Source organism: Strigops habroptila, chromosome 20, assembly GCF_004027225.2.
Source record: "Strigops habroptila isolate Jane chromosome 20, bStrHab1.2.pri, whole genome shotgun sequence".
In the NCBI taxonomy this organism is placed as follows: Eukaryota; Metazoa; Chordata; class Aves; order Psittaciformes; family Psittacidae; genus Strigops; species Strigops habroptila.
The window spans coordinates 2,352,031-2,376,363 of NC_044296.2; the positions used below are offsets into that span (position 1 = coordinate 2,352,031).

The following is a 24,333-nucleotide window of genomic DNA, read 5'->3' on the forward strand; positions in this document are numbered from 1 at the left end:
CCCCAACATTCCTCCCGGTTCATCATCTGCTCCACGGTGACAGCCCTGTGCGGCGCTCGGGAACTGACGGCGCTTTATTTTATTGTATTGGTCACTTAACCGGCTTCCCGGGGACGGGATGGGACGGACCGGATGGGATGGATGGCATGAGTGGGATAGGATACGATGAATGGGCTGGGTTGGGTTAAATGCTCTGCGCTTGGATGGGATGTTAATTTTTGCTGAACTCTTCACTGCGGAGCCGGGTGACACCCTGAGCACCGGCCCGAGGCTCCCGCCCCGGAGAGCCGGGACCTGCCGCGGAGTGCCGCCGCCGGAGCTCCCAGGCCCGCCCGGACCCGCCTCGGCCGCCTGGGGCCGCCTGGAGCCCGGCAGCGCCCGGGGACCGAGGCTAGCGGGACACATCCGCAGAGTTCGTTTTTATCTGTTCGGTGTTTCAATAAAGCTTGGGAAACCGGCGCGGCCCGGCCTGGGGGACGGAGCACGGCCGGGAAATGTAGAAGCCGCTTCCGCCGGCGCTCTGGGTCGGGGGGAGTCCGGTTCGGGTCGGCGGGGCCGGGAGCGGCCGGAAACGTCCCTGAGAAGGATCAAGGCCCGGCCCGGCCGGGGCCTGGGCCCGGCTCGCGTCGCCTCTTCATCCTGTCTGCCTTCCTTTCCCTTTCCCTTTCCCTTCCCTTTCCCTTTCCCTTTCCCTTTCCCTTTCCCTTTCTCTTTCCCTTTCCCTTTCTTTTTCCTTTTCCCCGTCCTTTTCCCCTCCCCTTTCCCTTTCCATTTCCCTTTCACCTTTACCTTTCTGCTTCCCTTTCTTTTTCCTTTTCCCCTTCCTTTTCCCCTCCTATTTCCCTTTCACCTTTACTTTTCCCCTTTTCTTTCCTCTTTCATTTCCATTTTCATTTCCATTTCCATTTTCCTTTTTCTTTTCCATTTCCCCTTTCCTCTTTCCCCATTCCCTTTCCCCATTCCCATTTCCCTTTCATTTCCATTATCCCTTTCCTCTTCCTTTTCCCTTTCATTTCCATTATCCCTTTCTCTTTTTCCTTTCCCTCTTTCCTTTTTCCATTCCCCACCACCTCTGCACAGGGCCCTGCAGCACAGCACAGCACCGTATGCCACCCCACGTATGAACATCTGCCCCTCACTCTGTGCCAAGGCCCCACTCTGGCAACTCCCGGTCCCCTCCGCTGCCCGAGAACGTCAGCAGTGCCCGCCGGGTACCCAGAGGACACGCGTGGGGAAACAAGGGGAGCTGTTTGGGGTGGGCGAGGGCAGCCAGGCCTTTGGGAGGGATCAGAGGGGGCGCAGGCGGGTGCTGGGGACCTGGGCGCAGGCGCACCGGCGGGGGTTCAGCCAGGTGTGCGAGGCAAGGTGGGCACAGTCGTGCAGCGTCGCCAGATGCGCACTGGGTGCGGGGGGTCACCTCGGTACGGGGGGAGAGGAGCACCCTCTAAGAAGAAGGTCACCGCGGGGCGGGGGGTCACCGAGGCGGGGGTCAGGGCTCGGGGCGGTCCCGCCGTGTGCCGGGCACCGCCGGCAGCTCCGCGCTGCCCCCGCCCGTCCCGTGTCCCCCCCGCTCTCACCGGGAGAGGTTGGGGGGGCGACTCGGTTGGGGGGGGGGCGGAGCGGCGCTGACGTCACGCCGCGGCCCAGAGCGAGGCTGCCGGGAGCCGGTGGCCGAGGCGCGCTGCAGCCGCTCCGAGCTCCCGCACCGCGCCCCGCGCCCCGCTCCGCGCTCCCCGCTCCGCAGCGCTCCGAGCCGGGCTGGGGCGGGCGGGCGCGGCGCATCATGCTGGCCTGACCGCGGGGCGCGGGAGATCGATCCCCGAGCGCGGAGTCTGAATTAATCCGGGAGCGAGGAAGGGGGGGGGCGCGGCGGCGGTGGAGGAGGAGGAGGAGGAGGAGGCGGGGGGGGGGTTGTGGGAGGAAGGCAGCGAGCGAGCGGGAGAGGCAGCGGCAGAGCCCGGCGGCCACCATGGAGCTGGCGATGGAGAACCTGGGCAGCCTGCACGGCGTCCCGCACTCGCAGTCCGCAGAGCTGCTGAGCCGGCGCACGGGCGGCAGGGCTCGCACCGCAACCTGGTACCGCACGGCCGGCCCGCCATGGTCTCGGGCATGGCCTCCATCCTGGAGGGGGGTGACTACCGCGCCGAGCACAGCCTGGCCGCCCCGCTGCACCCCGCCATGAGCATGTCCTGCGAGTCGCCCTCCGGCATGAGCCTGAGCAGCACCTACACCACGCTGACTCCCCTGCAGCACCTGCCGCCCATCTCCACCGTCTCGGAGAAGTTCCACCATCCTCACCACCACCACCACCATCACCACCCGCATCAGCGCTTGGCCGGCAACGTGAGCGGCAGCTTCACCCTCATGCGCGACGAGCGGAGCCTGGCCTCCATGGGCAACCTCTACAGCCACTACCCCAAGGACATGCCGGCAATGGGGCAGCCCCTCTCGCCGCTGCCCAACGGCCTGGGCAGCCCTGCACAACGCCCAGCAGCCGCTGGGCTCCCTACGGCCCCGGGGGCCACTTGCCCAACGAGAAGATGCTCTCGCCCAACGGCTTCGACTCTCACGCCGCGATGCTGTCCCGGGGCGAGGGAGCACTTGGCTCGGGGGCTGGCGGCGCCCACTCGGCCATGATGCCACCGCTCAACGGGATGCACCCGCCGGCCACCCGCACTGGCCCAGCCGGAGGGCCTCTCCTGGGGCGAAGCGGGAGCGGCAGGCCTGCCGGCCACCGGCTTCCCCAGCCCGGCGGCCTCCCGGGAGGTTGGAGGTAGATCAACACCAAGGGAGGTGGCTCACGCGGATCACTGGCCGACGCTGAAAGCGGCCTTACAGCGATCCCGCCAGGCATATTCTTCGCTCAGAGGATCTGTGTGCCGCTCCCAGCGGGGACCCTGCTCGGACCGGCTGCGGAACCCCAAGCCCTGGGAGTAGCTCAGAGTCAGGCCGGGAGAACCTTTCCGGTAGGATGTGGAAATGGTTTGCAGGAGCCGGGAAATTTCAGAGACCTGTTCCGGCGCTCAGGCTGGGCCGGTAAGGGCACGCGCGCGGGTCTGCGGCCACGGGCCCGGCCTACCCCCACGACCTCTGAGCGGGTGGGTTTCGGGGGTGTCGCGGATACGTGGTGGGGAGCTCCCCCGGCCTCTCGGGAATGCCGTTGCGAGCTGGGGTTGGGCCGGGTGTTACCGATTTGAAGCCTTTAGTAGAAAAGGAAGGAAATAATATTTAAAGTGAATTATATTCAAGGTGAATAATACTTCAGGCGAACCAACCTCCCCGGGCCTGTTCCTGCCGGCAGGAGATGGGGAATCCCGGGAGCCGGGAGCCTCCCGCTGCTCCCGCCCCTTCGGCTGCCTCCAGCCTCGGCGGTTTTTACCCTCTCGTTGCCGGCCCCTTGTCTCCCGTGAGCCCCGGAGAGCCGCCGGCACACGAGTGCGGGCTGAGCCGCGACCCTGGGGCCCGCTGGTGGAGCGCCTTTCTCGGTACCGGAGGCCTTGCTCCGGGGAAGCTCCGGACCGTCCCCACGCTGCTCTGTCGCTCGCCGCCGGGAGCCTGCTGCGGGGGCCGGCGATGGCTGGGGAGAGGCGGCAGCGCTGGGCTGCGCTCTGCTCCTCCGCGGCACCGGCTGCTTTCGGGAAGAGGGACAGAATCTCGCTCTGTGACCCGGTTCTCAGCCGGAGGGATGGCGGCAGCGGGTGGTCCCGCAGCACCGCGGGTGCGGAGCGCAGCGCGGCAGCACGGCCATTCCCCGCGGGCCGCTCCCGACGGGGCAAATTTGACCTCAGGCCGGTGCTGGGCCTCGGGTTTGCTGGAGAAAAGCGTTTTCTGCGTGGCCGCGCTGTGGCTGCGGTGGTGAGCGGGGTCGCGGGGGTGAAGGGCCGGGGGGGGGGAGTGCAGTGCCCGGCCGACCCTGCAATCCGCCGGTCCCCGCAGGCATGCTCCGGCCGCGTCCTTGCCACCCGGCTCGCTTCCGGCGCCGTCCCTGGGGGTTGCCGTGGGGTATATGAGCCCGCGTTCATATTTATTTTATTTTCTTTTAATGGCATCCGAGCTATGCTGTCCAGCCCGCTCGGCGCTCGGCACGCGAGGAGCCCGCCGTTATTTATGGAGGAGAACAGCGTTCATATGTATTTAGTGTAATTCAGTTGCTCTTTAATTAGGGCAGGGTAGTGGCATCTTTTAGTTCCAGTCGATGCCCTATTGAAAAGCAGTTAATAGAATGCAAATTGTTCCTGGCTTTACAAGGTTCTGGTAAATAAAGATTTAAACACTGCCGCGATCGGCCGTTTAATGCCCCCGTTGTTCGGGCTAATTGAGCAGCGGGTGGCTGGCTTCTGACTCGCCAAAATTTGAAATAATAACCATGAAAGTAATAATAAAAATGCGGCGTCGGCTGGGGGGGCTCGGAGAGGGCCCTGCCCGGCTCGGGCTCGGTCTCCGCTGCCATTGCTCCGATCCTCCCGAGACGGCCGCCGAGGTTTATTCTCTTTAAATTGGTTTTATTCCCCAGCGCCAAGTTTCCCTCGCCCCGGGGGGCGCCTCGGAGGTATTATTTATGGAAATTAAACCCCCAGATTTCCTGGGGACAGGGTTGGCTTCTTTGCTTCCTGCAAAGAGAGCAAATAAATTAAAAAAAAAACCAAACCCACAACAAAACCCACCCTAATCCAACCACCCACCCCCCTATGAATCTGCCAGTTGAAGCCGGGTCGCGGCCGTTGCGGGGAATCGGCCGGGCCCCGGCTCCGCGCGGGAGGAGCCGCCTCGACCTCCCCGGGGCCTGCCCCGGCCCGGCCGCTTTGTTCCCGACCCCCGGCCCCGCTGCCGCCCCGCTGGGCCCCACTTTCGTTTTGCTCTTCCTGGCGTCTCGTCCGCCCGGCCCGGGTGTGGGGGAGGTTGAACCCCGAGAGGTGGGGTTCGGTGGGGGGGTTGCGCTGTGGGGAGAGCCGTGCCAGGTCTCGCCGATGGATGCAGGCGAATCCCTCCCAACCCGAACCCCCCGGGGCTGCCGGTCGAGCCTGTTCGTCCTTTCGAGCCGCCACGGGCCTGGGGGGGGTAGAACTGGAGGGACCCAGAGGGCTGCGACCCCCTGGCAATCAGGCAAAGGACCCCTGTCCCGCCGGCCGGGATTGTTCCCTTCCCAGTGCAAGGAATAACACCACCGGATGTCCGTTTAGGCCCGGCCGCCACGGCCCGGGGCCGAGGGCTTGCCCTTCTAGTACTAACCCTAGCCCTGGTCCTGGTCCTGGATCCCCGGTCCCGCCCGGCTGCGAGTCCATCTGATGGATTAGTGCCGAAGACAGTAAATCGTGCGATCAATAAACCACGCTGGGCCCCCTATAAATGGCAAATTCCCGCTTTTCTCCTCTTCCCGAACCCCGTTCCCCCGTCCCGGCCACCCGTTCGCAATGAACCATTATTATCGCAACGGGGCTGGGGCTCCCCTCGCCCCTCGGGGGCTCGGGCAAAACGGGGAGTCCCGCGGGGAAACATCTGGGCAGCAGCTGCGGTGCCCGTCCCCGTCCCTCGGGCCATCCATCTCCCGACCCGCTGTCATGGCCGCATCACCCCCCCTCTCGCTCCAGATGCAGTTCTAAATACTTCCGTGATCTCCCCCACGAGGCCCGTGGGTTGTGGAGGGCTCCCACAGTGACACCTTTGGGGATCTCTTCGCGGCGGAACCGGGACCCGCCACCCCGGTCCCTCGGTGTCCTGGGGGAGAAAAAGGCGCCGGCCCCGGGGGATCATGCTTGAAGCGGGCTGTGCTCCTGCACTCGCCATCCCCGCGTGTCCATGGGAGGTGGTGGGTGCCAGCCCTCCACGCGTGTCTGTGAGTGCTTTCCCACACTGCCAGAGCCCGACGCCAGTGGATACCCCCTCCCCGCCACAGATTTATTCCGACACTCAAGACTAAGCAATTCCCTCGTGATTATTTCTCGGGTTGGGCGACAACATCGTTGTGTCGCCCGTGTTTTCCCGACACGGCGGCTCCCGCTCTCCGCTTTCGTTCGCCCTTAACCGGGTAAGCGGTTCGCGTGCCCGTCCCCGCGTGTTTTCTCCCCACGGAGCTGGTTCTGCTCGGACCAGCCGCGCCCCACGCCCCGCGCCCCGAGGAGGCCGAGAGGGAATCTCCCCGAGTCCGCTCTTTCCTTCTGTTGCCTTTACGGTTTTTTTCCCCTCTCCATCTTTATTTTTCTTTTTCCTTTAGTACCCCACTTTTGGCTCTCTTTTCTTTTTTTCCCCCTCTTTTTTTTTTGTTTCTTTTTTTCGTCTTCTTTCTTTTGTTTTTGTTTTCTTTTCGTGTTTAACTTTTTTCCTCAGTGTTTTCTTTCCTTTCCTTTCCTTTCGTTTCCTTTCCTTTCTTTTCTCTATCTTTCTGTCTCACTGTTTTTCTTTTCCTTCTTTTCTTTTCTTTTTTCTTTTCTTTTCTTTTCTTTTCTTTTCTTTTCTTTTCTTTTCTTTCTTTTCTTTTCTTTTCTTTTTTTTTCTCTCCTTTTCTCTCCTTTTCTCTTCTTTTCTTTCCTTTTCTTTTTTCTTTCTTTTTCTTTCTCTTTTTCTTTTTCTTTTTCTTTTCTTTTTCTTTCTTTTCTTTTTCTTTTTCTTTTTCTTTTTCTTTTTTTCTTTTTCTTTTTCTTTTTTCTTTCTCTCCTCCCAGGGCTTCTCTCCCGAGCAAATCGCCGCCGCAGGACGAACCGTCGTTATTTTAAAAACCCACCAAACCACCCTGAAACTGCGAGCACGATCGCGGGGCTGGCCAGCGGCAAATGCCCGAGAGCTTTGGCAAAGCCAGTAATTAATGCCGCTAATGAACACCTCGAACTAATACACCGAAATGCCACAATTAGGGACAAGATCGCGCAGCGTAAAAAGTGGTAAATATATATATACTTTTTTTTTTTTTTCCCCACGAGTTTTGTTTCAATTTCAGCCTGTTTCAAACGACTTTCGCCCAACGACGGCTCCTTCTCAACGGAGGGCACCGGGGCCGCTCCGGTCGACCCGGGCCCTGGCATCGGCCGCGGCTCCGGCCAGGGGGAACGGCGGGACATCGCGGCTGGTTTCGCCGCTTTCGATCCGCCCGTGTCCGCGGGGCGCCGCGGGGGAGTTCGCGGGATAGGGAGCGAATTATTTCGCCGCCGTCAAACGGGGGAAAACGAGAGTCCGGATTTCCCGGCGCGGGCGACGTCCCCGCTTAGGAGAACACAAAGAAACAGAGCGAGAAACGGAGAGAAAACCCCCTTTTCCCCGCTGGAATTTTGGTTGTTCTTAAATTATTAAATATGAAGTATTTCTTTTATTTTATCGTTTTAGCACGTTAATAACAGGCAACTTTCTCTCGCCGGCGCGAAAGCCGCCCGCCTGGAGCAGCCTCGCACCCCGCATCCGCATCCCGCCCACGCTCCGCACCCCGCACCCCTCTCCGCGGCCCCGCCACCCCGCTCCGCGCCCTTATCAGCGCACGGGCCGCTTTCGCTCCGCCCGCGGCTATTTTTTTCGTGTGTGTTTGCTCCTAATCTGCGCGGTCAGAAAGGGGCCAATAAACCTCCCGTCGGTTAAATTTAAATCGGGGTTTTTTTCCCCTCCCAGGAGGAAACAAACTCCCCGCTTCGTGGGGCGCGCAGCGCCGGGTACAAACCCACCCGTGCCTGTGGGGTCCTGTTTCCACGAATCCCTTCCCGCCCCCCTCGGGGTTCCACTCATCATCCCCAGCTGAAGCCGGGTCCTTTCGCGCCACCGCCTCAGTTTTGGTGCACATTTTGGTGGGTCGTGGGGTTTTTTTTCCTTTTTTTTTTTTTTTTTTTTATTATTTTTTTTCTGGGTGTGCACCATGGGGGTGATGTTTTTTTTCTTTCTCTGTCCTGTCAATCGCCACTGAAACCATAAGGGAGAGATAACAGAGAAGAGAAAACTCTCAGAGTGACCTTTGAATCAATTGTGAAAAACCTCATTTAACTGATAAGTCTTGAAAGGCCCAGAACTAATTTGAAAATACATCTATTAAAAATCTCCATTGCCGCTGCCTGGGAGCTGCTGGGAAGGGTGTGCGAGGCGACTTCCTGGGGTCGGGAGGGCCGGGAGAGCAGGTTTAAAAGCCCGTGGTTCAACAAAGAGAATTGCAGAGCAAAAATGCATGGGCCTCCTAAACCAAGAGAGAAAATCAGGCAATATTAAAAACGAAAATCAGTCTTTCGTCCCGCCCGCTGGTGGGGAAAGGGGAGATTTACAGCATTTTCCTGCCATAACCAGGCACAGAGTCTGGGATCGCAGACAGAATATTGGATTTTTTTTTTTTCCTTTCAGAAAACAAATCCAATATTTTCTCATTCTGCTCAGATGCAGTTGCAGGGCTGGGGAGCCGGGCAGAGCAGCCGACCCCCAGGAGTGACCACAGGGGAGGCTCTGCCCATGCTCCCATAGCCGGGCTTTCTGCCCTGGTGCCGCAGAGTGAGTGCCAACACTGTGGATAAACCCGGGGTCTGCCAAAGTGGAGGAAGGGGTGGGATGGTGAGGGCAGGAGAAGACCAGAGGCCTGTTTTCCTGCCCTGGGAATACTCCACCCTGCTCTGGCCACAGCACCTCACCTTCCCCAGCATCCCTTCAGCATTGCCTGGGTGTAGAGGAACTAGAAATCCCTTATGGAAACCTCCTGGGCCACATGCGTCTCCTCGTGCAAAGCCTTTGCAGGCTTATGGCAGTGTGGCAATGCAACAGCAACACCAAAAATAAGAGGAAAAAATCCATTTTATTTAAACCAAACCAATGGCTCAAAAGGCTGGCTGGGGCTTTGCAGCTCGATGGGGACTCGGAGACCTGACTTCTCCTGCTCCACACCTTGGGGTGCCAGTTTGGGATGCTGCTGTCGATAGGATGGGCTGTGTTTCCTGCAGGAATCGCTGCCTCCCTGTTTCGCAGCAGAAGCTGGACCCGTCACCTCCCAGCATCAGCACCTTGTTGGATGGGGCGAAGAGTTTTCCCCCTTGCTGCTTGATTTCCTGAGGTTTCTTGGAAGGCTTGGGCAGCGGGAAGCCCAGCACCCTGAGTATGGATGGAGCCTTTAGGCAGCTTTGATCTGCCCTCACCCCACATCCACACACTGGGTGCAGCTCTACCCCAGCTTTCTTCTGGAGCTGAGCTGAGCTGGAAATGCACAAATCCCACAGCTCAGCATCAAGCTGAGACTTCAATTAACCCGGGATATGTCTCATCAACCTGGGATGTGTCCAACCAACCTGGGATGCTCCCTAGTCCCGCACAGCACCAGCAGCAGAGCAGAGGGGCTGGGCTCAGCCACTGGTTTGGAAAACTGACCAAAAAGGGAAATTGAAGCCAAAAATTTCCTTCATCCTCAGCCAAAAGCAATGCTGGATGAGTGCAACGGGAGTGATGTGAGTATCTGCTGGGGCAGTGAGGGGCTGGCGAGCAGCCGGCAGCAGTTTTTGGCAGCTGAGTGCATTTCTTACTGGCTCCGTGCAGGACCGTGGCCATCAAATGGCAAGATTTTGCTGATGAAACAGAAAATCAAAAATCTCGTTAATACCTCAAATGATATAAGACCATCTCCAGCAAGCAAAGCAGATGATGGGTTTTTAAAACATTTGGGGTTATTAAAAGATAGTGAATCAAAAAGGCAACCTGGATTCTCTGGTGCCAGAAGAAGGGACGAGGACATTTAAAAAATAAAGACCTGATATTAAGATCAAGACATATTTGTGTGGATAGGGGTAGGGTTTCAAGAATGACCTTAATAACTCTGTCTTAACATATATATCTATTCTCTCGGGGATATGCGCTGTCTCTGTAAGTATTGTTGGTTTCTGTGGGGCAAGGCAAGGAGGTCCAGAAATTATTTAAAAGGGATTCAACGAGATTCAAGGTGTTTTGCAGGAGGTAAAGTTAGGGCACAGAGATGGCAACGCTTTGCCGGGGCAAAAGCAGGGCTGGAGGTGCCGCATGGCAAGAGAAGGTACACCCGTGTGCACTCACAAGGCATGAAATGTGGGCAGAGGTGGTGGGCTGAGATGGGCAGTGTTGCAGAGAGGATGCTCATATTCCCTGGCCCCATCCCACTGTGGGTACCAGCTTTTTCCCCCCTCGTTTGAGATCAGTGATGGTCCTTTCCTTCGCCGTCTCATCCCTGGGGTTTGCCTCCAAGCTCTGCACTGCAGGACCTTGTTTGCTTCCAACCAAAACGTGCCCTGTTTCCTTTATGCTGGAGGACTGTGGTGTTGCTGTTGAGCTGAGTCCTGGGGAGATGGCGGGGTTATAATATGCTGCCTGGCCTCTTAACCTGGAGGAACGAGGCAGAGATGCCACCACCGCCTGGACAATGTCCCTCATTCAGGAGACCTGGGATTTGTTCGCCTTGCCTCGGTTCTGTATCTCTGCAATTGTCTGTATGCAAAATCACCAAGCAGGAGCGACCCCTTTGCGGGTCTGGGAAACAGTCATCCCCCCTGTACAGGGTAGGGGGCGGGCTTTGGCCTTGCCTAGCTTGGGAGAAGGAGCCAGAAAATCCCCCATGCAGGCAGCCTGCTTGAGGGGAAAGGCAGGTGCTGGGGACTCACTGAGGGACTGATCATCAGCTCTTTGCATAGCAATGAGGAAAACCCCAACATCTTGAAATAAAAAAACATACGAAAGAAAGGCAAACTGCAGCTTTTTCTGCTGCCTGCTGGCATGGGCAGCAGTAACCGACCCAGCTCTGCTGAGCCCAAGTCTCTGCAGGAGGAGGGCAGCAAGAGAAGCAGGGGCTGCTGGTCTCCTACTCAGGTCCAAAGGAGAACTGATGTCTCCTTTTGGCATGAATCCAGGGAGCCCTAAATATTGAGGCTGGGGCAAGGATTAGGGCATGCTGGGAGGGCACAGCCAGAACCTGGTGCCCCAGGTTTTTGGCTGTCAGGGAGCCTATTAAAAACCCAAAGTGGAGCAAACTAAAGGGAAACACCTCATGTCAAAGCAGTCGTCAAAATGGCTGCAAAGATGATGGTCCCCAGGGATCCCCCACCATGGTGCTCAGCACAAAAGAAGGGCACAGCCCTGGGAAGCCAAGTGCCTTGCCAAGGTTGGCTCTGGGCCACTGAGAAATGTCCCAAAGTCTTGTCTCCCCTCCCCAAGCCAAGTGCCACCATGTGGTTGAAGGGCCATGAGCTGTGACTTGGCCATAGGTTGAGAGGTTGAGCATCTGCAACCCCTCTGTGCCTCAGTTTCCCCACATGTAAGAGTGGGGAGGACAGTGTGTGTGGAGACACCAGCACCGGGTTATTAAAGCCAAGGAACTCAGTGATGACACATAAAAGGCCAAACCTTTAAACTGGAAGATGAGCTCCAGAGAGGGATGCCCCTTTGTGGGAGTCATGCTACTGATAAAGAGCAGGTAATGAGCAAACTCTCTCCATTAGGGATAAAATTGCAAATGTATTGGGAACTGCTGACGGATGATAGTATCAGGGGCTGACAGAGACATCAACGGCTCTGCTCAGCCGCCAGCAAAGGCTGCTTCCACCACCGAGCAGCAGAGACCCTGTCGCAGGGTTGGCGAGTGCAGCAGCGTGTAGCAATGGCACCGGTGCCTGCATGCAGCATCCCGTCCTTGAAATTTCTCCAGAGATCTGGCCCTACTCTTTGTTTTTGCCCTGGATCTGCATCTTCCCCAGATAAATTACAACCCAGGATGGGAGATGGATCTCTGCTGAGGTTTGCTCAGTGGTTGCTTGGTGGATGGACCAGCATCGGGCCCAGTTTGGCTCAAATGTGATGCTCGAATAAAAATGATGGGGTTGATACTGTGGTGGTTCGTGCTTCCAAAGCCCTCCTGGGGTGGGGTGGCCCTTTCCCCATCTGCCTCCCAATGCCCGAGGGGTGAGGAGGAGGAGGGAGAGTGGGATGGTGGCACAGCGCTGCCAGGCTTTGGAGTCGCCCAGAGGGACCCAAGGCTTTAACAAGAGGCCTCTGGAAATGGGTCTATGGCTTAATTCCCACCTTTATTTCTCTTTCTGGGAACAAATTTCAGGATTTTGATGCCATTTCTCACACAGAAGGCAGCGAACCTCTACCCTAATATTCCCAGGGGAGCTCCTGTACAGCAGGGCTCCAAATGGGCTCCCCAAAAGCACTCACCCACAAACAGAGGCAGCCAGAAGTGGGACCGTGCTTGTTTAGGACAGTTCATGTGCATTTCATGTGTTGCATGGTGAGATGGGTGTTTGCACATGTGTCTGCATTGCAGCCAGTTTTGGTTCTGATGGGTCAGAAACAAGGCAAAAGGAATTGAGGGCAAAAACGCGGTGAAGGGTGAGGGTATCATCAGGTGCTTTCTACACCAAGATTAAAAGAAAGAAATTTAAAAATTATTTTTCCAAATCAGGGCATTTATTCAAAATAATAATGGTTTCAAACCAGCTTGCTTTTCCTGGAGAAAATTTGATAGCACCTCCCCAAAACTGAACCAGCCCTTTTCCGCTCCATATAGATGATTCCCAGCCATTCCTCTGCCTTCCACACCTCAAACTAAAAACCCAAATCACTTATTTGCTGTGATTTTTGGCACTGTCATGAGGCAGTTGCCGCACTGACAGGTGCCTGGGGGTGGAGGAGCATTGGCCTGCTCTCTGCATGAGAAGATGCTGCTTAATTGATGCAGGCAGAGCTGGGATCTTCAGCCTGGGGGTACCATTGCAGCACCATCATCTCCCCTGGAAAAAGGACTCTCGGGGGGACATAGGGTGAATTGGGGTGCCCAGATGTCCCCCCTCTTGGCCTCAGGAGCTTTTCCAGTGTTGTTTATGGAGGGTTTATACTTCCTCTGGATGATGATTTTGTTCCACCCAGCTCCAACTTTTTTCTTTTTTTTCTTCTTTTTTCTTTTTCTTTTCTTTTTCTTTTTCTTTTTCTTTTCTTTTTCTTTCTTTTCTTTTTCTTTTTTCTTTCTTATTTTTCTTTCTTATTTTTTCTTTTAAATTTTTTCTTCTTTTCATTTTCCTCCTCCTCCTCTTAATCTTCTCTCTCTTCTCTCTTCTCTCTTCCATCTTCTTCTCTCTTCCCTTTTCCTCTTGATTTTCTCTTTTCACCTTTCGCCTTCTCTTTTCTCTTTTCTCCGTTCTCTTTCCTCTTATTTTCTCTTTCTCGTTTTCTTTTCTCTTTTTTCTTTTTTTCTCTCCTTTTTTCTTTCTCTTTTGTCTTTTCTTTCTTTTCCACCTTTTTTCTTCTTTTTACCCCCTTTCTCTTCTTTTTTCCTTCTCAGCCCATTTCCCCCCCCCCCCACAGCCCCTTTCCGAGCCAGCAATGAAATCTGGCCAAGAGAAACTATTCCCTTTAACCGGCCCCCAAACATCCCCCCAGTTCCCAGCCATGCCATTACATTTCACTCTCCCACCTTTGGGGAGAAGCCCCTGGGACTGGCAGCTCCCACTCATGGGCCAATCCAGCTCCATTGGGATTAATCCCTGCTCCCACAACCCCTTCCTCTTCACCCTCCTCCCTGCAAACCTGCCCGCGAGCTCCCCGCCGGTCACGTAGCCATCAAACTGATGTGCCAGCAATATCCAACACGCAGTTAAAGCCACTCGTGGGAGTTTCAATAAAATCGACTGGGCAGGATCAATGGGCTGCGCTGGCCCCGGCCCCATCCCCACACGGGGGGGGGGGGGCAGGAAAAATACCCAGGGCTGTGAAATGGGGGCAGTGGGAGGTGGGGAGCTGATTACAAATCCATCCTATACTTGCCGTGATTAATTGCTGCTTTACCAGAAGGAACAGCTCTGCGTGGGGGTCATTTTTAAAGGTAACGTTGTGGAGGAAGTTTGCTTACTGTGCTCAAATGGGAGGAATCATAGAATGCCACACTGGTTTGTGTCATAAGTGACCTTAAAGCTCACACAGTTCCACCCCGCTGCCACGGGCAGGGACACCTTCCACTAGAGCAGGTTGCTCCAAGCCACTGTATCCAACCTGGCCTTGAACACTGCCAGGGATGGGGCAGCCACAGCTTCTCTGGGCACCCTGTGCCAGCGCCTCAGCACCCTCACAGGGAAGAGCTTCTGCCTCAGAGCTCATCTCAATCTCCCCTCTGGCAGGTTAAAGCCATTCCCCCTTGTCCTGTCACTACATGCCCTTGCAAAAATCCCCTTTCCAGGTTTCTTGTAGGCAAGAAGGAGCTTCCCTCCTTGCAGAACAGTTGGAGATGAGCAGGGAGCAGGATCCAGGGGCAGACACAGCCGGGGCTTGTCATTCCCCGCCAACAGCAATGATTTGGGAGTTGGGAAGGGTCCTCCCCAGCCACTCAGGAACACTCTCGGCTGCTTTGCAGCCACGGGAGGATGCTGAACTGCAGCCAGCCAGGATTGCTGGTGTCCCCTGCCCAGGGAACCGCTTGGTCGCACAGTGGGGTTCAGGTTTCTGGCTGCTTCTCATCCTAAAGCCCCTCACAGGGGTATCCATCCAGACCCATATGTCCTGTCCTGGTGCGCGGGGGTCTCGGTCCCTGCCCTGCCCTCCCGAGGGGCCTGGCTGGAATTAAAACATCATCCATCGTTACAGCGGCAGCACGTAATCCCTGGCAGATCAGTGCAATTACTGCGGGAAATGCCTTGGGAGCTGAACTAATAACGCTGGAGTGGTGTATTAAGAGCCACTGGCTTAGTGCCGGCCGCAGTGTGTCAGCCCCACGCGTGTGGGGGGACCGACTGAGCCGCCCCGGGGGCAGCAGGTATTGGAGAGGACTTGGTCAGGGTGGGGGTGATGATGGTCTGTGGGGCAGCAGTGTGGTTGTTTGTGGGGCAAGATGGGGCAGTGATTGGGTGGTAATGGGGCAGCAATGGGGCAGTAGTGGGGCACTACATGGGATCACAGTGGGGCAGTCATGGGGGAGCAATGGGGCAATCATTGTGCAGTGATGGGACACTACAGGGGTTGATGGTGGGGCAGCCATGGGGTTGTTTGTGAGGTGGAGATGGGGTGGTGATGGGATGGTGGTGGGGCAGCGACGGGGCAGTCGCTGCACGGTGATAGGACACTACATGGGCTGACAGTGGGGGCAGCCGTGGGGCAGCTCCGCGGATGGCATGGCCCGTCGGGGGCACGTCGTCTTCCGTCCCCCCCCGGGACGCGGTTGGACCGCTCCATCCCTCGCGCCCCGTGTGCCGTGCGGGGCGGCGGGAACGGCCCATTGCGCTGGGCGGCGGGGGGTCGGGAGCGGCCCATCTCCTGGTGGCGCCAGCGGCGGGAGGGCGGGCAATGAGCCCATCTACCGCAGGGGGGCGCCAGCGCGGCGGGGACGGCCCACCGTGTCTGCGGGCGGAGGGGGGCGCGGAACAAACCATTACCCGCCGTGTGGGGGCGCGACCAGCGCTCCAAGATGGCGGCGGGCAGTGGCGTGTGTTGGACCTGGGCCTGGCCGGGTCCGGGTCCGGGTCTGGGTCTCGGTCTGGGTCCGTCCGCTCCACCGCGGCCCCGCCGCCCTCACGGCCCAGCCCGGGGGCAGGTGCAGCCGGGGTCTCTTTGCCCAGCCGGGGTGAAGGAAGTCCGATCTCACCCGGGGCCTGGTGCAGGGATGAGCCGTGAGGTGCGGGGCAGGGCCCCCTCGGGGTGTCACCCCCACCCTGAGCAGCCCCTGGCTCCTTCGGCAGAACGGGACTCCGGGCCCTGCTGTCACCCCCAGAGCCCTCCTCAGTGCGCGGTGACCAGCTTGGCCACGTGTCCCCCTGCTCGCTGCTGCCCTGCGCCATGGGCGGCCTTGTGCTGGGTGTGGATAGCTGGGAATGGGGATTGTCCAGACTCCGTTGGGCTGGAAACCCCCTTGAGAGCGCCAGCACCGTCGGGAGCTGGGCCTGGCGCCAGGGAAGCGCTCGGATCTGGAAGATCCCTCCTGCAGTGTCTGCTGGAGCTAATGGATAGCCCTAGACAACCAGTGTCCCTGCTTGGGCTTCCCGCCTGCCTTCAGAGGGTCTCAAACTCCGGTGCAGGAAAGCTGGAACCCCCCAACCCGGAGGATTGCACATCTTCCCGTTTTTCACAGCACCACGGAGCAGGAAAGCCAGCAGCCACCTGAGAACTGGCTCGGCCAAACCCTAAGGTGGCTTCCCATTCCACACCTGATAAATCCACCCAAGACCAGATGTAATCAGTAAAGGCAGAAAACTTGTTTTTTCCCTCTACTGCTTTTCCCCTCTCTCCAGCAAATGTTCCTTGGCTGATAATGGCTCTGGGCCCTCTCTGGGCACCATCTCTCCATCGAGAGCGGCTTGGGAGCAACAAGTGCCCTGATGAAATACATGTCATTGATTGCTGAATTTGTTTATTGTTCCCACTCAGCTGGATCTGGGAGCTGCTGGAGGCAGCGGGAGCTTGGCAGGAGGAGCCCAACAGGAACGAGCTGATGAGAGTCCCTTAGTGATAACCACTGCTGGTTATCACTGGATCATGCCAAAGGCAGATCCTTGCTGCTCCTTTCCTGTGTGAAGGAGCAAGGACAGAGGTGGACTGCACAGGATCCACAGCCATGGGTCGCAGAGATGTCACTTGGCAGGCTTTTTGTCCAGCATCTCCCTGTCATTGTGGCACAAATTGAACTTCAAACTCCCTTTTTCCCACCAGATCTGGCAAGAGCTGGGGCTCCTGCGCCGCAGCTGAGCATGAGCAAGTGTTGATGTCTCCAAGGAAAACTTATTTCAGGGGTTGGGAGGGTTTCCAGCTGCCCACGTCCCCCCCCGCCCCGCGTCCTCTCTCCCAGAGCGCGACAACCTTCGCCTGCTGCTGCCATCCCTCGCGGCGCTGCTGCCTCCTGCCTGCCGCCGCCTGACTCCAGCACTTCATTAGCACCAATTTGCCCTCGTCACACTAAGTGGCGATGACTCAGGAGAACAGTGAGGAGAACCGAGCAGCCGGGAGGACTCCCAGGGCGCATCTGCCGCCCCTGCCTCACACCAGGCAGGTGGGCAGGCCCTGGGCTATGCTGGCAGCAGGAGCACTGAGGAGCTCATGCTGGCAGTGATCTCCACTGGGACGGTAAGAAACAGCTGACCCTGGTCCAGAAAAAGGCCTGGAAAGGGAAGAAATGGGACAGATCTGGGAAGTGACTTTGCCGGCAGATGTGATGGCAGAGCTGAGAGCTGAGCTTGATTCACCCCAGTGCTGGGAGAGTAGAGCAGGGCACCAGGTCTCCGTTTAGGAAAGTCTCTGGAAAAGCAAGTGTAAAATCAAACTTCTGCAGAGAGGGAATGCTTTTAACAACAAACCCGCATTTTTAATTCATCTGAAATGGTTTATTTCTGTACCCATGAGAGGGGTCTGGTGTAGCTGGCTCAGCCCAGGACTGTCTCTGGTAGCAGCTTACCTGGAAAGGACAAGAATAAAAGTAGGGCAGGCGAGGATGGATGGAGCCAAGCACACCTGCAGCCACCACAGCTTCTCTGTGTCCCTTCACCCATCCGCGGACCAGACCAGCTCATCTGCTTCAGCACTGGAAAAGCTGAAAATGCCATGCCATGAAAAACCAGACAAAGCTTGAGAAGTGCAGGAGAGGCAAAACGAGGCATCCCCTGGGGCTGACGTCGGCCGCTTTGCTGCAGGTTTGGGTGGCTCTGCTGGTCTCTTCCAGCTGAACCCCCCCTCTAGGGAGCAACCGTTGTCAACCAAGTGGAGGAACAAAGACTTCTGCTTTCATTTCCAGTCCTTCCTGTGCCTGCCAACCTGCGCTGCCCCGACAGCCCCTGGGTTGCTGGGGAATGGGCTGGGGAGGTTGGTGCAGGCAGCTGGTGACTCCTCGCAGCCCCATCCGGGTTGACCAAAGCAGCTCACTGGAACAATTCACTGAAACCCTTTACAAGGGAAGGAAAATAGCACCCAGCAACGCAGAGGCGAGCGCTTTGTCTCATCTCATCTCCTCATTTGCAGCCTTCAGAGGAAGATTTAATTTGCTGGGCTTGGGGAAGCGGCTCACCCGGCAGCGCACTGGCTGCATACCAATGACCAAGGGCTCTCCCCGGGCCTCAGGATGCAGGGACACCAGCGGGGAAACCTGTCCCCACCGAGGCAAGGCCATGTGGCATAGGGACATGTGTGGGGCCAGGAGCTCTGGCCAGACTGTGTCACTCTGACCCAGGACTTTGAGGTTGCAGCTCTGCAGACACATCGCAGCCCCTAACTGCACCTCTTGGGCTTTGAATGGCCTCTGAGCATTAGTGTGGGGCAGTTTTTACTCTGGTGTGGTTCAAAGCTGGTGGATGCTTCAGGACCGCGGTGGTCAAAATCCCCACAGGTTTTGAAGCCCAGAAGGTTGGGGTTTTTTGCTGAAGCATGGGGGATTACAGGGTTGCAGCGTTTCAGGGTGGCATTTGCAGGGATGGGCAGTGCGGTGCTGGCTCTGCCTGGCGGTTGTGTGGTTGACCTTCTTTGTATCCCCTTTGCTGTGTGTTTGTTAGGTTTTGGAATCAAATGGGGTTTTAAAAAAAGGCAAGAAGAAATTTTGGGGTTGATTTGTGTGCTCTTTCTTCCTGCATTTTATGAACTCTTTATTCTTCCTGCAGTGCTGGGGATTCTCCTGACAGCACTGAGTCTTCCCAGCTGGAGAAGACTTGAATTTCTGCTGGAGATGCCTATTTGCGACAAAACTCTTCAGGTTCTTTTCCTGCAACGTAAAGAGAAGTCAAACAAACATCTCAAAGTTTCTAAATTGTCCCAGCTCTGAGCATCCCATTGGCCCAGCTGTGGACCAGAGGATTTCTGTTTTGCAGACGAAGCCCCCTGATCTCTGGTCCAGACTCTGTTCTAGCTTGGGGGGAGCAGCTGCCATGAGGTTAATTCAACTCAGGATCAGACACTGCTCTGCTGTGGGAGGCACTGGGCTCATCCCAGTTTGCTCAGAGCTGCAGCTCCCCAAACCTTCCAGAATATTGGTTCAGGGTCTGAACCAGTAAGACCCATTGTGCAACCATAGACGCAGCCTCCTCTTCTCTGTGAAAGAGGTTCACATCCCTCTGCCTCTTCGAGGAGAGGGGGAAACTGAGGCAGCCCAGGGGCTAGACCTCTCTCGAAGGCGTGGGGAGAAGCCAGCTTTGCTCAGGGCCATTTCCCACCCAGGGCCCACCAGTGAAAAGAGCCCACTGCGCCAAAGAAACCTGTACCAACCTGGCCAACCATGTCCACATACCCTCTCTCCATCTCTCCCTCCACCTCACTTTGAGCCCCTAAATGCTTCTCGGTCCCCTTGCACCGTGGTGAGCTGATTTGACAGGGAGAAAAAGAGAAAAGCCGGTGGGTTTTTGTTCCCCTTAACCTTGCTTACAGCCAGCTCTCCGACTCTGAAAGCCCCTGGCTGTCTTTTGTGATTTCAACAAATCACCAGCACTTAAGCAAAGTGGGCAGAAAATTACAGGTTGTATTGCAAGTGAATGGAGAGGGAGAGCACGCTGGGGCTGAGAAAACAGAGGTTTGCGGGTATAATAGAGAACCCGGGGTCTGGCAGGCTGCAGAAGCCTGCAAAGCCATCAGGTATTAGTTAAACGCTTCGCGGAGTTCACGCTGCGAGGCATAATCGCAGCTTCTGAAGAGCAGCCATTTGATTGTCTCCATTATGTCCCTTTGGAAATGATTTGGGAGATATTTTGCTTTGAGCTGTCAAGGTTAAGTCAAGGAAAACGCGCTCCTTCTGACATAAGTCTCCAGGGAGGCAGAAACCCTCAGCAAAAATCCTCCAGGAAAAGCGGGTGGGATGCCTCTGCTTTCAGACATCTTTTGTCCTGCTTTTGTCTCCCGAGGTTCCTCCTTATCTTCGCTCCCTGTGGCTTTTCTACAGCCAGGTCAGCTACCTTGGGGATGAAATGCTGCTAGGATTGTGTGCCTGGTGTGTGGAAGGAAGGGGCTCTGTGCAGTCATCCTGTCCCACTGTGGCATTCCCTCCTTGACACTTCTGCCCTGGTCGGCTGGTCTTGGCCAAGCCTGGTTGAGCTGTGGAAGTCTCAGGGGTGCAGGCGTTGTAGAGTGAGTTGGGGACAGATTGAGAGAGGAGAGAAAGACCTCCCATCGTGGGTGAGCTCAATCACTTACTGGCCGACAGAGCAAACCGCCGGCCATGGGAACCCTAATCCGTCTCTCCCACTGTTGGTACTGCCAGGATCTCCTGTGCCCCAGGAGGAGCAGGGCAAGCCAGGGAATAAACCCCGTGGTTTGGGCATTTGCTGAGGGGATAACGCAGAGGCAGGGGTGGAAGTGGCCTGAAGCGTGTCGCCATCCCCTCAGAGTCCCTGGAAGGATGTGAGTGAAGAACAGCATTAAGCCAAAAACAAGTCATTTGGATCTCGAGATTTGGAAAACAGGGATTTTTGAAGCACAAAGAAAACCCCTTACCTTATGCTGAGCTGGGGGGGAGTCAGAGCCGTGCCCCTGGCTGCCCCCTGTCCCCAGCTCCCACTGCTTGTGGGGACACAGGGACAGACACAGTGGGAAAGCAGCGCCCGGGGGATGGGGAATAGGAAAAAGATCCTCCTTAGGGGGGTTGATGGTCGTCGTAAATAGATCTGAGCAGCGTCACTATCGATCCCTGTTGTGCGGAGCTGTAATTAGATTGAAGTGGGGAAGAGGGGTGTTGGGCTGCGTCAGCAGAAAAAGGAATTAATAAATAAACAAACGAGCACAGGAAATGTGGGATTGCGGCCGGCGGCAGCATTCCACATCCAAAGTGGAGGGGGAGGATCGGGGGTGTGAAGCAGGGTGTCATCTCTGGTTAAGCAATACTCAGTTTTAGTGCTGGATCACAGTTGTACCAGCAAGACCCTGATGGTTAGTGTTTGCCTCGGAGCTTTGAGTTCTTAATGGGAGACTGGTTTGTAATAATTACTCCTAAAAATAGAATGGGGGGGAGGGAATGTGAGGTTGAAAAGCTGGAATCCTGGGGCTCAGGCTGGCTGTGCAGCACTGCTGGTGGGAATGGGTGCCAACAGACAGGAAAGCAAGAGGACAACCTGGATCCCAGTGGCTTTAAGGGTTACAGCTGGGTCAGCACATCACCCGGCAGGTTCCATGGAGGGGTGGAGGTATTTACAGATACCTGCACACGTTTGTATGTGCTTGGTGTGTATATGGTAGATACAGATAAGTGCCATCCATGCAGAGCAAAAGCCATGCTCACAGGGAGCGTGCGAGGTGCCCGCCATGGACATGAGGTCCCACCTGTGCCACCAGCACTGGGCTGGAGCTGAGCATGCCGGGGGGTTGCTGGAGGGATCCTGGGAGGGCACGCAGCGGGTGGGTGAAGCTGTGCTGCTCCGAATGTGCACGTTGCTCTCTGTGTGTGTGGATTTTCTGCTTGTTGCTTGGTTTGGGGGGAGTTCGGGGGGGTCTATTTTGTAATTCATGTCTGGAAAAAAAAGTCAGATTTTCTATAAAGCCTTCTTTTTGTTTGTTCTTTTTGCAAGCATCTGATGGTCATAGGGTAGGTTTCCACTAACCCATTCTCTGCTGGCTGTTTGAGTACGGTACCCCTGGGACAGGGTCCCCCGGCACAACCAGGGCTCAGACTGTCACTTGTCCCTAAGGATGATGGTTTGCAGCCAAACCTGCCTGGGGCGGGAGAAGGGGAGGGGAAGGCTCTCCACTAACCATCTTTACCAAGGAGACTGATTCTGAGTGTGGTTGCTTGGTGCCTCCTTTTTACCCCTGCCCCAGTGGGACCAGAACTGATGGTTTCCACCACCTGCATGGGGATGGGACAAGGACTGAGCCCAGCAGCTGGGGAAACAAGACTAAATTTATTGGATAAATTATGTGCTTCTCTGAGCTCTAGATGACCCCAGCTTTGGGTGGAAGGGGTGGATATCATCCTTCTCTGTTAGTTCAAGGGGTTGTAAAGAGGACTTGTAGTGCAGGCCAGCTGAAGAAAAGTCAGAAGAAGACCTTGCTTGTTCTCTAGTGAGGAAGAAATCACTTCAAACACCCTCCTGTTACTTCTAGGCTACACAGGTGCCTTTTTACTACCCTTTTACTTAGCCTGGCTGAGGAGGTGCATCTATGTAGCAGGAAGGTAGTTAGCCTGAGAGGAATACCTGTTATGTGGACCCAAGATGCCATCCCATCACTGCGGCATCAGCTTCCAGCCTCGGCCTCTGGCCCCTCCAAGGTCTGCACACCAGGTCGAAGAGGCTTCTGGAAGTGCCTGAGAGAAGCAAGTTGAGCTCTGTCATCCAGCAAGGTTCCAACAGCCAATGTCTTGAAGGACCTGTGCCCTCCCAGCAAAATCCTTTGGAAGATCCAAACCAAGAAACTCCAAAGGCTGAAAACTGCTGCTTGTTTGGGCCAAGAGTGGGACTTGCCTTGGAAAGTCTTTAGCCCCTGGTTTACTCACACTTTCCTGAGCTTTCCATCTGTCCCTAGCCTTGGAGGGCCAGACCCATGCCCTGCTTTCCCATGGGCATCTTACACTCCTGCAGTGCCTGCACATGTCTGGCCAAGTCCCTGAGCACCCTGATCTAACCTCAGCAGCTTCAAGGTTGGTCCTGCTGTGAGTATAGACCAGCACCTCCACAAACTCACTTGTTAGATCATTTTCTAGAAAAATATCATAGCGAAGGCCACCTTTTCTCACCACTTCCAGCGCCAGTTCTTGATATTCTCGCAATTAAAATCCATATATTTAAGAAGAGGTGAATTCTTGCCTCTCCCCCATCCCTTGCGTGCAGCATGGTGGTGTCAGGGGGCCTTTCCTGGCTCTATTCAGCCCATCCCTGTGTGACATCATGTTTATCCTGACCTTTGGCTCAAGCCAAACCTGTAGGGAAGGTCTAATGTGGTGCTGGCTCAACCTGACACATGTGCCAAAGGATCTGGCAGCAAAGGCACACAGGGGAGACTGAATTTCCTGATGCTTCAGGTGTTCTCCAGCCTTTGGAGGCAGGAAAACTCCTTCCCAGAGCAGGTGGAACCACAAACAGTCTTTCCAGGCTGTCTGCTGTGGGACACGGTGACTCAGACTGGCCTTTCATAATGTCCCTGTCCCTGGCTCTTCCTGTATTTCCAAGCTGGCAACTGGATGTGATGGCCAAGAGACACCACTTCCCTGAGTCCTCCAGTGAGATCCACAGAGGTGAGGAGGAGGTGAGGGAAGCTGATGGATGACCCCCAAAATTTAGGGATGGAGCAGGTCCCAGTAGCCAGGCTGTGGGAACAGAGTCAGCCCAGGAGTTACCTCAGTCTCTAGTCCCAGGGTCAGCTGAAGATGCTGAGACTTTTCCTGGGCATCTGAAGAGGTGATGGACTTCACCCAAGCTGTCCTCGTAGTGATGTTGCAAGAAGCTGTTGTCCCATCTCGGCAGATACTCAGGAGGCACAGGGAGGAAGAGGAAGGAGGTAGCCTAGGGACTTGTGGGCAACAAGCCAGCAGATTTACTGGAGGGAAGGGCCTGGAATTTGCGAGGCAGCCAAGCAACCTGCAGGTGGGCCAGGGTGGTGAGCACCAATTAATGGCCCTGTTCTCTCTTTTGAACATCTAGCTTGCAAACGCAAAGAGCAAGAGCAGCAGAAAGACAGGAGTCTGCAGCCCAAGAAGCAGCGGCTGGTCTTCACGGACCTCCAGCGCCGCACCCTGATCGCCATCTTCAAGGAGAACAAGCGCCCATCCAAGGAGATGCAGATGACCATCTCGCAGCAACTGGGCTTGGAGCTCAACACCGTCAGCAACTTCTTCATGAATGCCCGCCGGCGGTGTATGAACCGCTGGCAGGAGGAGCCAGGCACCAACCCTGGAGTCCCCTCTTCTTCTACAAGCACTTTCTCCAAAGCATGATGCCCCCCAGCCCTACCTGACCCTTCTTGGACATCCTCCTCATGACAAAGCCAACCCCAGCCTCACACGCATGTCCCGAGCCTATCAGGGTGGGTGCTTTTGGATGCTGCAGGTCCATCAGCCTCCCAAACCCTCAGCCAGGCATCACCCCTGGACATGGGCCTCGTGCCACACACTGCTGCCATGTCCTCCCAGCTCATGGAGCAGGGAGAGGGTTTGCAACCATGTCAGCTCCATGCCTGGGAGGTCTCGGAGGAAAACTGTGTGGAACGAGGAATGACTTGGGATGGAGGGAGAGGGCGAGGTGCTGTTTGGATGCATTCTGTGGTTCGAGGACCACAGAACCTTGTCTTCACCTGCCTACCAGGGTCTGTGGGGAGAGGGACATGTCCTGACCCTACCCAAACCTCAATCTGTGCCACAGCCACCTTTACGGCTCTCATGGTGGAGGGGTAAAGGTGGGGGAGATACAAGAAGTGGAGTCACAGGGCTGGGCCCTGGCACAACCCCACTGAACCAAGGCGAACCCCTCCTTAGCTCACAGGGGAGTGTGCAGGGAA

At 56.3% G+C, this 24,333-nt stretch overlaps 1 protein-coding gene across 1 annotated transcript; it reads left to right on the forward strand.

The window, feature by feature from the left end:
* Positions 1–1,969: 1,969 nt before the first annotated feature.
* ONECUT3 (one cut homeobox 3) lies at positions 1,970–23,773 on the forward strand. Its single transcript, XM_030509528.1, is given in 8 exon segments — positions 1,970–2,039; positions 2,042–2,475; positions 2,477–2,503; positions 2,505–2,873; positions 2,875–2,931; positions 2,933–2,982; positions 22,134–22,183; positions 23,481–23,773. Coding segments are annotated over 8 exon segments (1,350 nt in total).
* The last annotated feature ends 560 nt before the right edge of the window (positions 23,774–24,333 follow it).